General features: G+C 36.5%; 1 protein-coding gene across 2 annotated transcripts in view; it reads left to right on the top strand.

Moving 5' to 3' along the window:
• Positions 1 to 15,993, top strand: part of LRRK2 (leucine rich repeat kinase 2) — a 135,469-nt gene that overhangs the window by 78,000 nt on the left and 41,476 nt on the right. For both annotated transcript variants that reach the window (XM_014566825.2, XM_006193663.3), the window contains exons 31-38: positions 845 to 1,063; positions 4,626 to 4,827; positions 5,890 to 5,978; positions 11,297 to 11,484; positions 12,364 to 12,518; positions 13,939 to 14,085; positions 14,227 to 14,418; positions 15,080 to 15,226. In XM_014566825.2, coding sequence (XP_014422311.1) covers positions 845 to 1,063; positions 4,626 to 4,827; positions 5,890 to 5,978; positions 11,297 to 11,484; positions 12,364 to 12,518; positions 13,939 to 14,085; positions 14,227 to 14,418; positions 15,080 to 15,226 — 1,339 coding nt within the window. The remainder of the gene's footprint in view (positions 1 to 844; positions 1,064 to 4,625; positions 4,828 to 5,889; positions 5,979 to 11,296; positions 11,485 to 12,363; positions 12,519 to 13,938; positions 14,086 to 14,226; positions 14,419 to 15,079; positions 15,227 to 15,993) is intronic.

Genomic DNA, 15,993 nt, shown 5'->3' with positions numbered 1-15,993 from the left:
CTTGGCTTCTCCCCTCTCACCTTTCTGAGGTGGCCCGCATTCTGCCTGTGGAGTGTGTGTCTCTCCTAAGCCGTTTTCCCTTCTGAGTGAGACAGACCCCACTCTGTCTATCGAGTGTGTCTCTCTCTAAATAAACTTGCTTTCACTTTACCATGTCTTGCTCTTGAATTCTTTCCTGCGTTGAGGCAAGAAGCTATTCTCCCCCAACATCAGGACATTTTGGCATATATTTTGGCTGCATACAAGCAGCTTGTTTTGTCATTTTGATAAATTTTTAACTTCCTTTTTTTGACTTTATTAAAGCTATAGCCAAAGTGAGCAAATATCATAGTCACAGTAATACTTGCTTTTCGTGCCTTTTTTTTTCTCTGTTGTAGACTCCAAATTGAATGACTTTAATATGAATTGAAGATTGAATTCACAGATGAGGGAGAGAAAATGTTAAAAAAAAAAACTGTATTACTCTGGTATAATTTGGGGGTTTATTAAATGTTTATTTTGTTTAGAAGTCCAAGGCATACTTAAAGAGTAACTCATTTTAAGGCATGGGAAAAAAAGAAAAGAAAAATACACTATTGCTGTTACACGGGCCATCTGAAAAGTAGTACTAATTGGATTAAGCAAGGGACATAAAAATGACTTTTAAAAATTTCTTAAGTTTATGTTTTTTCTTACATTTTAGGTAGGAAAGACAGTTGTTATTTACTTCTTCTCGAAGTCTTTTAATTTCCCATTTCCACTCAAGTGAGTTTCATAGAACATGAATAGCAATGAATAGCAATGGAAATGTAAGCAGCCTTGGTTTTAAAGCAAACACCAAAGTATTTTGTGTCTTTTCCCGAAGGCGCGTGCTTCTTCTTCGCCCGTGATTCTTGTTGGCACACATTTGGATGTTTCTGATGAGAAGCAGCGCAAAGCCTGTATAGGTAAAATCACCAAGGAGCTCTTGAACAAGCGAGGGTTTCCTGCCATACGGGATTACCACTTTGTAAATGCCACGGAGGAATCCGACGCTTTGGCAAAACTTCGGAAAACCATCATTAATGAGAGCCTGAATTTCAAGGTAACGTGTTTCACTGCCCACTGCAAGTAGGAGATAAATAGAATTTATTAATTCTCATGTTGTGCAACTGCTCAGAAATGTCAGAAGTGTTGAGAAGAGACCAGCTATCTTAAAATCGCAGCCTTAGATAAAAAACAACTTTAAACGGTATAGCACAGAGAACTATATTCAATATCTTGTAGTAATCTATAATGAAAAAGAATATGAAAAGGAATATATATGTATGTATATGTATGACTGAAGCATTATGCTGTACGCCAGAAATGGACACATTGTAACTGACTATACTACCAAAAAAAAAAGATGTCTTTTTCATAGCTGTTGGCATTATTAAAGTACTTTCAATTTTAAAATGACTCTTTTATGCTATACTTCTTTTCAAACTCATAGAAATGGGAATAAAAATAATTAGAAGATTCTGAGAGACACTAAGAGACTGTCTGAGAGGCAGAAAGAATGTTCCTGAGAGAATCGGAGGAAATATTTCTGCTGCCTTTTGTCTCCCAGCTTTCTGTAGTTTTGATTCAGTGAGAATGATGCAGATGAATATTGGGGTCTTGGGGTGATCTTTTGTCTTTTTCTTTGACTGCTGTTCCTCTGTCTCCTCCTTTCTTTTGGAGTCCTTACTTTGTGTTCGTTTTGACCTTCTTTGCTGTTCCTTCATGTCTCTTGTCACTGTGATCCCCATTCCGAATATTTTTTCCTCAGTGTTGTGAGGAGGCTCTTTCGTCTGGTCACCAAGGTCACTAACTTGGTTTTCAACAATGTCTAAGCATTTTTTTCTAATTCCTACAAACTGGGTTTTTCATTTTTAGGAATTATGTGTGTGTTTTCCAGAGTTCTGGTATGCCAGATGTAATTCATAGGGTTCATAAAACACAAATAAATTGGTTATCAGTGAGAACGTTTGTTTTTAATAATTGCAGGAGAGAGAAATTTTACCTGAGTGTGGTGTAAATGGTACTGAAAAACACCTGGAATAGTTCAATGTGACAAACACAATGGTGGATTTCATTGTTGGTCCCTGTAGGTTTAGCTCATTAGCACTGATGATCAGGACCATGGTTTCTAACAAGGGTCCTGTTTTGCCTGGACAGTCTCAGCATAATTAGTCTCAAAAGCATTCCAGTTTGGATGATAAATTACATGGTCACCTTGGTTATTGCGTGGGGGCCAGCTAGCTTAGTTCCGTTCCATTTCCGCAGATTATGCGCCTGTCCAAAACCTAATGAGCCGTTTATAAATGTGCTGGTCTTGGTGGGCCCAGGGAGGGGATTTGCACGTTTGTCTCTTTCGACACATTTATCACAGTCACTAAAAGTTTTTTTTTACCAGTGGTGGATCAGTGGCATTTTATATAAGAAGAATTTATATATTTTCCTACTCTTTTGTAAGACGTATGATTAAAGAGTAGTATGATTTTTAAGAAACAAGTATACAAAAATCCATATATTCAATTAAATACTCTCTTTACCCAGGTGATTTTCTTCTGACACTATACCTGTACTTACAGAATTTTGTTTTCACTTGCAATATTTTAATGGTTTCTCTTTTTATCATAAATGTCAGAACATATGTCATACTTTAACAAAGACTTCTTGGAGGGTGAGTTCATTTTGAGAAAGCCTGAATATAGCTGAAGCAGGGTCTGAGGATAGAGTGCTTGGTTCATCAAGCATGATTGCTAATGCTTTAGTCTAACAGCAAGTTATCACTGTCAGTCCTGAAGACCAGTTTTTGGTTTTTTTTTTTGTTTTTTGTTTTTTTTGCCTGCACTTACAAATGAACTCGAAGGCAATGCCAGATAAAGAAGTAAAAAAAAAAAATGCTTTGAGAAATGGTGGTATTATGGCTAATGGATGCATCATTCTGGCATATGGGTTTGAAAACCCATTCAGTTGCTTTGCAGAATTAAGTGACTTAAATGACCCCAAAACCATAAGCCTGCCAGAACTTGAATATTCATTCCTCCCTGGGGTGCTTCAACCTGTATTCAAACAACAGCTTTTAATCTATTAGAAACCTTTTAGAAACCTTTTTTTTTTTGCCCTTTCATTGTTTTTCATCTTTTCCTTTTATCTGGCCCTTTTCTAATCTTTCTCTGTCTCACCCTTATTAACATGTCTGTGCAGGTTTCAGAATAAAGGGTTTTTTGTTTTTTTTTTAATTTTTGGCTGTTGGTGACCTGATAATAAAGCTAAAAGAAGTAGAACAAAACAGAATTCTCTGCCACCAAGGTCCCTTTCAGTCTTGCCCAGCCCCTTAGCCGAGTGGGACCCTTGCTGGCCCCTAATCCGCCCTGTAAAGTTCATCCCTTTGTGACTTGATTTGCTCTCTTGGGAACTCTAGTTTACTTCTATAGGTGGGTTTCCCTTTTTGGCATAAACTTCAATCTGAAGTTCTACTTTATCTTAATTTATAAACGATGAAGAGAGGGAATATGAAAAGGTTCATGGAGGTTAGTGAAATTATATTTAATTTCCTAGTTCAAGGGGTACATCGAAACAGTCTTGAATGGTTGGAGGTAAATATGTAAGAAATGGTTATGGCTGTTGTAAATCAAGTTCCTTAAGGTCCAGTTAAAAGAAGAAAAACAGCAAGTTAAATTGTGTGTGTGTGTGTGTGTGTGTGTGTGTGTACGTGTGGAATAAAACCAATTTCTGTTTGTAATAAGTTTAAGAATTCAAGTAGAAATTTTGTTAGTTATTGTCAGATAAAAAGAAAATACAGTAATATATTCCTGGGTTGAGACATGGGTAGAGTTTGCCACCTGGTGGTTCTCAAAGGCATTTTAGTTACTATTGGAGTTGCATTTCTATTTAAAATTAGATTTTCAGAAAAAATTAGTTTGGAAAAGATTTTCGTTGTCGAAATGATCATCTTAAGGCCATTCTTTTAAGACGTTTATTTTGTGTATCTCTCAATGAGTAGACAGTTGTTCGATTCTAAGTGCAACAGACCTCAAATTATCCTCCTGTGTCACAGTCATTTGGGTTTAGATGATTTCTGTTTTCCTAAGTTCGAGTTTCCATGAAAAAGCCTAGCTTGGGTGAGGAGACTTCATTCTCCAGACCTCACAGCTGCTATGTACATTCCACTCGTACAACATTTTGCAAACAACAAGAACAAAAGTTAATGTTTCACCTTGGGGTGTGGATATTTTCATCTAATAAATAAGGTCCAAAAGCTCTTGCAATACTGACTGACTTCTTATGCTACCGTATCTATCTAATGTCTTAGAAAACTAAGGCTTTTATTTATGGTTAATGACTTTTCCTGGGTTTTGCCATGGATTTTCTGAATAGCTCCATAAATATTTCCATACTATATTATTTGATCATTCTTTCCAAATTGGCTTCTGTGTTCATATTTTTCTTATTTTAAGATCACCTTATTTTTTCCTCACAATTTAGTTTTACATAACATTTTGACTTGATTAAAGAATACAATTCTGAATGATATACCCCTTTCTGTAAAAACTATTAGCACTGAATTTACCAACCTCCTGGCCCAAGAGATAAATAAAATGGATTTTTACAGCTTGTCATTTGTAATTTTGTAGATCCGAGATCAGCCTGTTGTTGGGCAGCTGATTCCAGACTGCTATGTAGAACTTGAGAAAATCATTTTATCGGAGCGTAAAAATGTGCCAACTGAATTTCCTGTAATTGACCGGAAACGATTATTACAGCTCGTGGAAGACCATCAGCTGCAGTTGGATGAAAATGAGCTCCCTCATGCAGTTCACTTCCTAAATGAATCAGGTTTGTGTGTTTGTTTATGGTGTATTTTTTTCAAAACTCTGCTGCGGTAATTTATGAAAATGTGCCTGAATCTTGTATAGAATTTACATTCAAAATTTGACAGGATATCTACAAAATTCTTTAATAGGTCACTGATTTTTTCTTTCTTTCGGAGAGATCATCATGTACCTTGATGCTGAATCATATGTCACATCATAAGAAAAAAAATTAGAAATCATTTAAGGGCAGTAGTGGACAAAGTCTCTGAGGAGGAGTTAAAACATGTGGGTTCTAGAACTTGACTCTTCAGGAACTACGGGACCCTAAGCACAAGCCGTATCTTTTCATTTTGTCAAATGAATCTAGTGTATGCAGACTGTCAAGGAGAATTTTTATTGGGATGATTCAACTGGGCACTTGGAGAATCAGTGGTTCCCTGAGATGGTGCAGTTCCTCGGTGGATGATCTTTTACTCTGTTACATCACACACTGCCAGCGTGGTCTCACAGATGAACACTCGCAAAGCGACTTTGGTGCTCCTTGTGAACTTGATCAGTAAGAACCTGGCTAGAAAAGTCTGAGTTGATTTGTAGTACTAGAGTAAGTGGCTGGGGAGTTGCTGTTGATGCCGATTCTTCTGTATGAAAAATAATCCTCAGATGGATTGAACCTGATCTGTTCCTTTTCCCCATCATTCTTAAACAAGTAGTTTCCTGTGATACTCTGTTTCTTACCTATATTTGAAAATAAAGTATGTCTTTATAGTGTTCAATTAGAAAGCCAAATATTTATGAATTTCAGTTTACTTGTAAGTATATGCTGTGCAGTGTATGGCTTTATTGCAAATATGCTTATACATATGATCATTTTATATAGTTCAAAAGATACTTTTTTAAAAAAATAATATTGGGACTTTAGAGCTTGGAACTAGAATGCCCAGGTTCTAGTCTCAGCTCTGCCACTAGCAAGATTGAAATTTCCTCATCTGTAAAATAAAGAGGTTAGACTAGCTTTCTCTCTAAAGCCTTTTGATATTTGTATATTCTAAATTCCATGTTTCACTGCTTGATTTTTTTACTACAGGGGTTCTTCTTCATTTTCAAGACCCAGCACTGCAGTTAAGTGATTTATATTTTGTGGAACCCAGGTGGCTTTGTAAAGTCATGGCACAGGTTGGTGTATTATGTTTTTGTGGCATGGGGATAATGGTTGAAGAAAAGAAAAGAAAGCTCTAGGTGCGTTGAGCATTATAGAGTTTGTGTTCAATTAAGGTAGAAACTGATGTCAATACAGAACACTGTAGAGCAATCTCTGTACAAGACTGCATAAAGAGGAGCTTCATGACACTAATGAACTCATCTACAAAGCAGAAACAGACTCGCAGATGTAGTAAACAATCTTTGGGTCACCGGTGGGGAAGGGGATGGGAAGGGATAAATTTGGGAGTCTGAGTCTTGTAAGTGATAGTCGCTGTATATAAAAATAGAGAAAAACCAAATTTCTTCTGTATAGCATAGGAAATTATATTCAATATCTTATAATAACCTTTAATAAAAAAGTTTGAAAGCAAATATATGTATGTATATGTATGGCTAGGACATTATGCTCTACACCAGAAATTGACACATTATAACTGACTATATACTTCAATTAAAAAAAATTTTTTTAAAGCTAAAATTAAAAAAAGAATTAAAAAAATTTTAAAAAGAAGAGCTTCATGGAAGAAGGGAAGGTATTTTAGAGTTTATTTTAAAGTCTTTGTTTTCAAGTCACAGGCAGGTGTCTGTACTCTGTTGCGGACTGCTTTTTTCTACCCTGATGTTAGCTTTGAGTTATTGACATAGTCAGTTGAATGGAAGCTTTGTGAAAACCTTGGAGTAAATACATGTAAGAAGATTGGGTTGATGAGCCTGTGAAATCTCTGTCCAGTGGAATTGGAAGCTCTACATGTTTACCCTTTTAAAAACTGGATGGTGGTGATTATGGCTGTCTTTTCTCTAGTTTTATTTCATATGGAAAATTATTTCTTCTCCCAATAACAGTTACCAGCGAGTTGATGGTAATTCGTTAGCATTAATCCTCCTCTTGAGAAGAGCACTCAAACAGAGCATGCTAGCTCAGGGTTCCTCGGCGTTGGCACAGTTGGCATTTGGGGCCAGGTGATTCCTTGTTGTGCCTTGCTGGTTGGTGGCAGCCTCTTTGGCCTTTATCCTCTAGATGCCAATAGTACTTTCTCAGTGTGACAAGTGAAAATGTGCCCAGACATTGCCAAATATTGCTGGGGGGTGCAGAATCACCCTGGGTGAGAACAGCTGCCTCTGACTTAATCGTGAACTGAAGTGAGCCCGCGGCCGGGCTGGGGGTGGGGGGCATCTCCAGCATGTGTGCTCACTGGCAGCTAGTCTGTTTATGAGTGTAATTCGTAGTTGGCGTGTGGCTCCCTGAGTCCATAAAATGATTATATCTTTTTACGTTAGAAATCTCTCTTCTAATCAAGCCATAACAGTAATTCAGTTCCCTCCGATAATCTTGAATGATAGTATCTCATTCTAAAGGGAAAAAGAAAGCTATTTTGAAGAGGGAACTCATTTGGGGCAAAAATCCTATACCACGGAACTTGAGAACGTATTGGAACATTGAAATTGGCACTTAATTGTAATGGGGCAGTTACTACTAATCTGGTAGATATTTTTAAAGTAGCTTTTCATTCTGCTACGTGTATGCCGTGGAAAGTGTGATTTTACTCACCTGCTAAATAAGAGTGGAGCCCAGGAAGCATAGTGGTCGAGAGCCCAAGGGTCAGCGAGACCTGTGCCCAGTTCTCTTCTAAATCCTTACTGGCTTTGACATCTCTTAACATGTTAAGCCTTTGTTTCTTCACTTGTAAAATGTGGAAAATAACAATATTACTTTCTACATTGCCTCCCTAGTTCAGTACAAGTGAGCAGAGCATTTTAGTGAAATTTTATATTTGACCTATTTGGTAATTAAAGACATTATTTCAGGATGTGAAAAGAAATCTTCAGATGTGTAGGTATATGCATTCTGGAGAGAAAAGGGAGTGTTAATGATACCCTGCAGATTTTGTTGTCCTAGGTGGCGCACTGTATCAGAAAATAAGTAAACTCTATATAGTCAAGAAAAGGCTAAAGCTGCACCACAAAGTGATGTGTTTCCATGTGAATTGGGAACACTTAGAGTTGCACACATGTGGATAGTATTAGGATGGGTATGTCCTATTCAACAGAGTAACGAAGTGGTTTGCATACAGAATAGCTATCTTTTAACAGAAACAAATTCCCACCATGGCTGCCATAAAATCCTGAAGAGTCTGTGGAGCAATTAAGTTGAAACGCCATGAAAGTTCTTCTCATTAACATGATTGTACTATAAACATGTTCATTTAATTGAAAATTAAGTCAAGAATTTGAAAAGTTCAGAATTATTTTGCAAGATTGAAAGGGTCAGTAAAATGATAATTCAAATTTCTTATTAGCTTAAAAATAAATGCCATTATTTTTATTTATGCTTATATATTGAAATGTAATGTCATTTTTACTAAGGTTTAATGAGAATGAAGGCTACTCAATTGAAAACAAGAATGACTTGCCTGACGCCAGATCAGCAAAAATAAATAGGGGAATTCACCTCCATGAATCACCAAGATGAGGGCAGAAATAATTTCATGGTGCAGAAGCTCTAAGGAGCCCACCTACCTCTCTGTGCTCTGAGCTGTTAGGTCACTAAGCTTATTAAAGATGTTTCCATCAACACACAGAGAAGTTTGCAAAACTCATTTAACTATATGATAAAAGAAATGTGAAAGGGATTTATTGGATTAATCAGTTGGAGCAGTAAAAGCTTGCATGGCCATTTAATCCTGTTAAAAAGTTGTATGAGGAATTTGGAAAATTCTATTTCCTTGTGTAAGAGCACAAGTTAGGCTGATAAGTTACCAGGCTGGAGGAATATTAGGAGATCTTTTAAAGGTGATAAAATTAAGATAAAGTTTCAGGTATTTTTTTTTTATTGCTTTCTAACAAAAATGTACCCAAACCTAGAGTAGACAAGTAAACTTGGAGTAAAACATCAACAGTTTATTGTTTCTCACTGTTCTATAGGTTGACTGGTCCAGCCAAGTGGTTCTGCTCTACGTGGCGTTGGCAGGGCCCATTCACTGGTCTTCCTCCTTTGAGCTGGGCTAGAAAGCCCAGGAAGGCTACACTCACGTTCTTGGTGTGTTGATGCACCTCCGTGTGGCCTCTTGTGTATGCCTAGTCCTCTTAAAGGCTAAGCTGGTAAAATGTCAGTTCTGCCGCGTTCTAGTGAGCAGAGCAACCACAAGTCCTGTTCAGATTTAAGGGGAGGGGAAATGGATGGACTCTGTTCTCTTGAAGGATTAAGCAGCCCGCATGTGTAGGGAGAGGAAAAAAAAATCAATGTGTCCATCTCTGGAAACTATATGCTACAAATAGTGGTAGTGCACCATAGATCTAGTAAAAAAGTCAAACACCAACTTCGATTTTAAAATCAGTTTGTTCATCTAAGTAAAATAAATTAGACTAACTATATAGTAATGGCTGACATATGAGAGGTTACTTATACGCTTTTCAAAATTATCTAATTTAATTCTCAGAACAACTCTTTTAAATGGTATTTTATTAGCCCCCACCTTGAAGATGAAGAAACTGATGGACAATAAGGTTAAACAATTTATCCGAAGTTACATATTCCGGAAGTAGTAAAGTTAGGATTTAAAACCAAGCGGTTTGACTCCAGTGCCTATAAACCTAACCCTAGGATAAAATGCTCCAAACTTTATTTTCTCCAAATGAACACATTCAGCAGTATTTATCCAGCACCTAACGATGTTCCATGTATTTTTCTGGTGCTGGGACTATAGCAGTAGACAAAACAAGGTTCCTGCATTCGTGGAGCTGATGTTCAAATGAGAGGAAATAACTGATATGTGAACACTTAATGTGTTAGGTGGTACAGAGTGCTACAAAGGAAATATGAACCATGGTTGGGGATAGAGGGCAGGTTGTCAAGGTCTTAGCAACTATACAGGCACTTAGGTAGTTTTCCTCACTACTTAAATTGTAAGAGCAGTTTGGGCTATAAAGTACACAATATGGGAGAAGTACCAAATTATGGTTTTTATTATTTAAGACCCATTATACATTGCACTTATGTTCAATCAATTATGCATTTATTGATTCAATAAACATCATACATATAAAATAGAAATATAGAGATGAGAGAACAAGTCCTTGGGCCTAAAGATTTTACAGTCCATTATTTTACCCAGCTACATGATAATGTAAATAATATTTGTTCCTATTTCAGTATCCCTTAAACATTGTAGATCTACTAAAGAAAATTAAGCACAAACTTCTTTTTAAAATTAATGTGGCGAAGTAAAATGAATAGGAATACACAGAAGTGGCTAATATATGAGGGTTCGCTATTTGCTAAAAAGGGTCGTATGTGTTTCTCATGTTTTATGTGTGTTGTTCTTACAGCAGTCTAAGAGACAGTCACTTACATTATCTCATTTTACAGAGAAGGAAATTGGGTAAAGAAGTTAAATTTCTTTCTCAAGGTCACACTGTTGGTAGTGGTGCCTGGATTTGAACCTGAGTTCTTCTGAACTTTATATATATACATATATAAATATATACAAAAACACATATGTATACACACACACACACGCATATATATATATATATTTAACTTTACAATAGAGATTTAAAAAATTTTGAAACGAACAAGTAGCTTTGAATGTATGTCATATGTGTGTCTCCCCTCAATTATAAGAGTAACAAAAAAGAACAGGGCCTGGCACATTATAGTATGAACTTGTATTTTTTAATTGCTGTGATGATGATCAAAGCTCAAAGTACATTCTCCACATTAGAATCACCACAGTTTCTTGTTAAAAAAGCAGGTTCTCAAGCCTCATCCCAGACCTGTTGATCCAGACTGAGTGGAGTCCAGTGAAGTTCAGTGGTGACTTTGGGAATCACTGAACTGGGCTCCACTGCTTCTCTTCCCATTGATGGAAACCATCCCCTACTATGTACATACAAAGTTCTATTTCTACTGCAAACCCGTAGCGACGACAGTCTGGAAGATACCTTCCCTAGGAATGTATTGTTGGTTAGACTGTAATAAGAATGTGGGGCACGGAGCTGATGTGTTAGTTGGAGCTGAGGCTGGCTTGTGGTTCGCTGGTTTCAGAGGATCTCCATAATTTCTGAGCTGAGTTCACTCCCTTAATTTAATAATCTTTTTTGTGTGGGGGGGGAGTGCATGCCTCACTGGGCTTCTAGGCTGCATAGCGGCTAGCTAGAGAAACTAGGTCCTGGGTTGTACTTGCCAACACTAAAATTGTTTGATCGTTTTTACTGAGCGAAGGAGATGCTTTAAATTCCAAACCTTCCAGAAAATGAATTCCAGTGATTATTTACACATTTAAATCTTTCAGATTTTGACAGTGAAAGTGGAAGGCTGTCCCAAACATCCTAAGGGAATTATTTCACGTAGAGATGTGGAGAAGTTTCTTTCGAAGAAAAAGAGATTTCCAAAGAACTACATGTCACAATACTTTAAACTCCTAGAGAAATTCCAGATTGCCTTGCCAAACGGTGAAGAAAATTTGCTGGTCCCAAGCAGGTAAGCCAAAACTTGAACATTTAATTACCCTATGGAAATTCAACCTTATATTGGATTGTTTTAATTGTCGAAGTAACTTTAGTCTATGATAAATGTAGTGATTTTTTTTTCTTCTTGTGTAAATTTTGTGCTGAAGTATCCTTTCAATGAAAACACTGCATTTGACATTTTAAAGATATGGTATTTGCCATAAATGACGGATTTCATGTATATAATTACTGTTTGATTTACCAACAGCTTAATTTCCTTAAGAAAGGTTAATAGTGGAGGTGTGTGTGTGTGTGTGTGTGTGTTTCCTTACATGGTACTGAAAGAGTTATGTTATTAGGCAGATTCTGGGGAGATGGTGAGTTTTTGAAAGTCTTATCATAATTTATGGCTGTGAATTTTCAGAGGAGAAGGGCAACACAGTGGAGGTGTGGGTTCTCGCCCTGTATTGTAGAAGTTCTTTTTATTGCTTTATAAGCACCTAGGAAATGTTGTAAAGTAATATGACATTCAGTAGTGCCAGTTGCGTTGATGGGTGGCCAGTAGCTAATTCTAAAAATAGATACACACTTTTTTCTAAGACGTGCACTTTTTTCAAGTTTTATATAATCCCTTTGTCTATGCATAACTAACGGTAGTAATTTATTTTAGTGTAAATGAATGGCTGAAAATTCTTCATAGATCGTCTACATCTGAGCATGCATTTGAATTGATTAAATAACCATTGAATTTTGAAGTAGGAAGACCATGTAGCAAAAAAAATTATAAAAAAAAATTCAGTCCCTTAGACTCTTTATCTTCAATTCACTGACTGCAGGTAGTAAAGTTCTTTGGTCAACATGGTTGAGTGTTTTATGTAGCCATAAAATGCCGGTGTCCTTTTCTGTTTAGTCTGTCTGACCAAAGGCCTGTGATAGAGCTCCCGCACTGTGAGAACTCTGAAATTATCATTCGGCTCTACGAAATGCCTTATTTTCCAATGGGCTTTTGGTCGAGATTAATCAATCGATTACTTGAAATTTCACCTTACATGCTTTCAGGAAGAGGTAAGTATTTATTTAATGAAGACTTAATATTTAGAGAAGTTAGGAGGAAGGCATATTAAAATGTTAAAATTCCTATGTCATTTTCCTAGAATTGACTTATTTGTAAGACAGTTGAGAATCAGAAAATAAGCTCCTAAGACCTCATTTGCTCAAATAAGTTCATGCAATTTGTTAAGAAGGAAGTTTCTCAGATACTCCTCAAAGCTCACGTGTACTTATTTTAGACATATTTACAATGAGTATGAGTATCTTGCTTTTCAAGCTAAAGTGACTAGAAATAGCAGGGGTTTTCTGTGTATATATACGTATTTTTTAATTGAAGTATAATCAGTTTACAATGTTGTGTCAGTTTCTGGCGTACAGCACAGTGCTTCAGTCATACATGAACATACATATATTCGTTTTCATATTCTTTTTCACCATTAGTTACTACAAGATGTCAAATATAGTTCTCTGTGCTATACAGCATGAACTTGTTAGAAATAGCAGTTTTAAAAGGTGACATTTCTGAGTCATTGGTTTATACACACCAACCCTGCCCCACCCCCACCCCCCACGATCAGAGAAAAACTAGAAAGGACCACGACTGCAGAGTCAAGGAGTTTACTTAACAGTGTAACAGGTCCTGACCATTCAGAGCATTCAGTGTGGCACTATAATAGCTCTCTTCTGCTGCACAATCGCTGAGGGGTTTACAGAAAAGAATAAAAATGGGTGTTTGTAATGCTAGCTCTTCCTCCTGGAAGAAAGAGAGATCTTAATGGTCCAAAGGGAAAATATAATTTTGTTTTGTGGTTAAAAAATCAGCTATATGGAGGTGGTATTGTATTCTGAAATAAACCTTATCTAGCTTGCAATTAATCAACATATAAGTAGTTACATCACATCAAAGTGTTGGTTTTAGCATGACCACCGACCTCTTTTTAAAAGTTATGGGAACTTATTTACGATTCTCTTTCTTTACCTATTAAACATATTAAGCTACCTAACAGCATGAACCTGAAATCTGTCTTAGGTTATCTCCTGGTCATTTTGTTTACTTCACTGCAAAATTGAGAATAAAACATTTAATAGACTTAAATAGATCCAGTGGATTTAATATACATGGATGAAGACCCATTAATGGTTACAATACCTTTTTTTTAAGAAGGTGTTTATTTAATTTTTAATTTTTGGTGGGGGAGGGTAATTAGGTTTATTTATTTATTTTTAGTGGAGGTACTGGGGATTGAACCCAGGACCTTGTGCATGCTAGGCATGCACTCTACCACTAAGCTATACCCTCCCCACCAAAACTTTCTTTCAAAAGAAATGTATCTCTATTACCATCACTTGTGGTGTACACAGTGATTTTTCTGCTTTATTTATGGAGCAGTTACTAATTCAGGGATATTTTGGGGTTCCTTTAAACTTCTTTCAGAGCAAGCACTTCGCCCAAACAGAATGTACTGGCGACAAGGCATCTACCTGATCTGGTCTCCTGAAGCTTACTGCCTGGTAGGATCTGAAGTCTTAGACAATCACGGGGAGAGTTTCTTAAAAATTACAGTTCCTTCTTGTAGAAAAGGTAAGGAAATGAGTACAAAACTTTGAATTGTACCAGTAAAGAAATCTAAACTTTTTTTTTTTAATTGAGAGTTCCCCTTTCCAGTTCTGTGAAGGGTAAGGGTCTGCTAGGGTGTTGATGACTTCTTCTTGGATTATGTAGGCTGTATTCTTTTGGGCCAAGTTGTGGACCACATTGATTCTCTCATGGAAGAGTGGTTTCCTGGGTTATTGGAGATTGATATTTGTGGCGAAGGAGAAACTCTGTTGAAGAAATGGGCCTTGTATAGTTTTAACGATGGGGAAGAGCATCAAAAAATCTTACTTGACGACTTGATGAAGAAAGCAGAAGAAGGTATGTGTTGCCACAACTTAACAGATGTTTTTAAGTGATCCTTTCAACATTCGCGAAGTGAGTTTTGTAATAAACTAAAAAAAAAATTCTTATCCATAGGGATGAGTTAAAGGATGCTGCATCCAGTTGCAGTGAGAGTTCACAAAAATAGATTATATTTATTACCAGTAAGATCTTGTATTGATAAGTTCAGAAAAATGTCAGTTTGACAGTTTAAATATTGGCTGCTGTGTAACATAATCCCTTCTGTGAAATGAGAATACTTACCAAACCTACATCATAGAATTGTTATCAGCATTAAAATAGATGATACATGGAAGTAACTTAGCAACGTGTCAGCCATGCTAAGTGCAGTATAAATGTGATAAAATAAAGGATGGATAATCTCCTATTCATGTGTCAATAGTCTAAGGCAGTTCTAAATTCTACTTTCTAATGAGTGAACCTAGGAATGAGCTTTTAAAATACCAAGTATGTAGATACGAATTCAACTTTTCAACCTTCCTAAAATTTCCTAGAGAAAAGATAAGATTGGTAAGAAAACCTAAAGAGTGATTAGAAATCATAGAACATATGTGATTATTTCTGTAAATCCAAAGGACAAACTTAGGTACAACCTTAAAAGTTTGTCTTTTAAAAAAATATTTTATGTACTTTTCAGGAGACCTTCTAATAAATCCAGATCAACCAAGGCTCACCATTCCAATATCTCAGATTGCCCCTGACTTGATTTTGGCTGACCTGCCTAGAAGCATTATGTTGAACAATGATGAACTGGAATTTGAACAAGCTCCAGAGTTTCTCTTAGGTAACTGGTTTTGTTTGGTTTGAGAATCAAAAGTAGGGTACAGTTTTTATTTATAATCTAGAAAATATTCAAATATAATTATATTGTCATAGTTTTTAGTGTCTTCCTGTATTTTTTGCAATGTTTTTCCTTTGGAAAAAATCTGTTTTAAGGTCGGATGATGTTACATATCTGGAATTTGCTTTGCACACATTGTTGTAGGCTGGGTTTGAGATGGTATGGGACCACCATGGAAGCACACGTATTTATGAAATCTGTCCTTGCATTTGATTTAATTGCCAGAACTAGGGTTTGAGTCCAGAGGCAGAGCCAGCAGTCTGTGGATTTTCCACTGCAGTCAGGGCTGCCGTACCCCTAACCCTGTGTTGTTCAAGGGCCCACTGAATACTTTAAAATACACATGTATGAGGTTTTGTGTGTCTCTCTGAAGAGTTAGGAGATGATTTTCTCTTTGAAGATTTTCTCTTTGAAGGACTGTTTTTTTCCAGAGAGCCACAATAGAAAGGTACTTCACTGGTGTTATTTGTCAGTTTTTTTCTTTTTAACATTTTCTTGTCAAAAAGGCACAATAGCAGTCCTTAACTTTATTTTTGCTCCAAATTACCTGAAGGATACGACAGCCCACACTTCATTTTAATACAGCAGTCGTTATGGAATAGGGAAGGGCTTTAAAAAATTGTACCTCTCTACTACTCCCACCTGAAATGTTTGTAGAGCATTTCTTTTCTCTGCCCTTTACATTTTCCTTTGTCATCAGTAGCTGTTCA

The sequence above is a fragment of the Camelus ferus genome, chromosome 12, assembly GCF_009834535.1.
Source record: "Camelus ferus isolate YT-003-E chromosome 12, BCGSAC_Cfer_1.0, whole genome shotgun sequence".
In the NCBI taxonomy this organism is placed as follows: domain Eukaryota; kingdom Metazoa; phylum Chordata; class Mammalia; order Artiodactyla; family Camelidae; genus Camelus; species Camelus ferus.
Note: the sequence above shows the minus strand (reverse complement) of the source record. Positions and strands in the feature narration are given on the sequence as shown.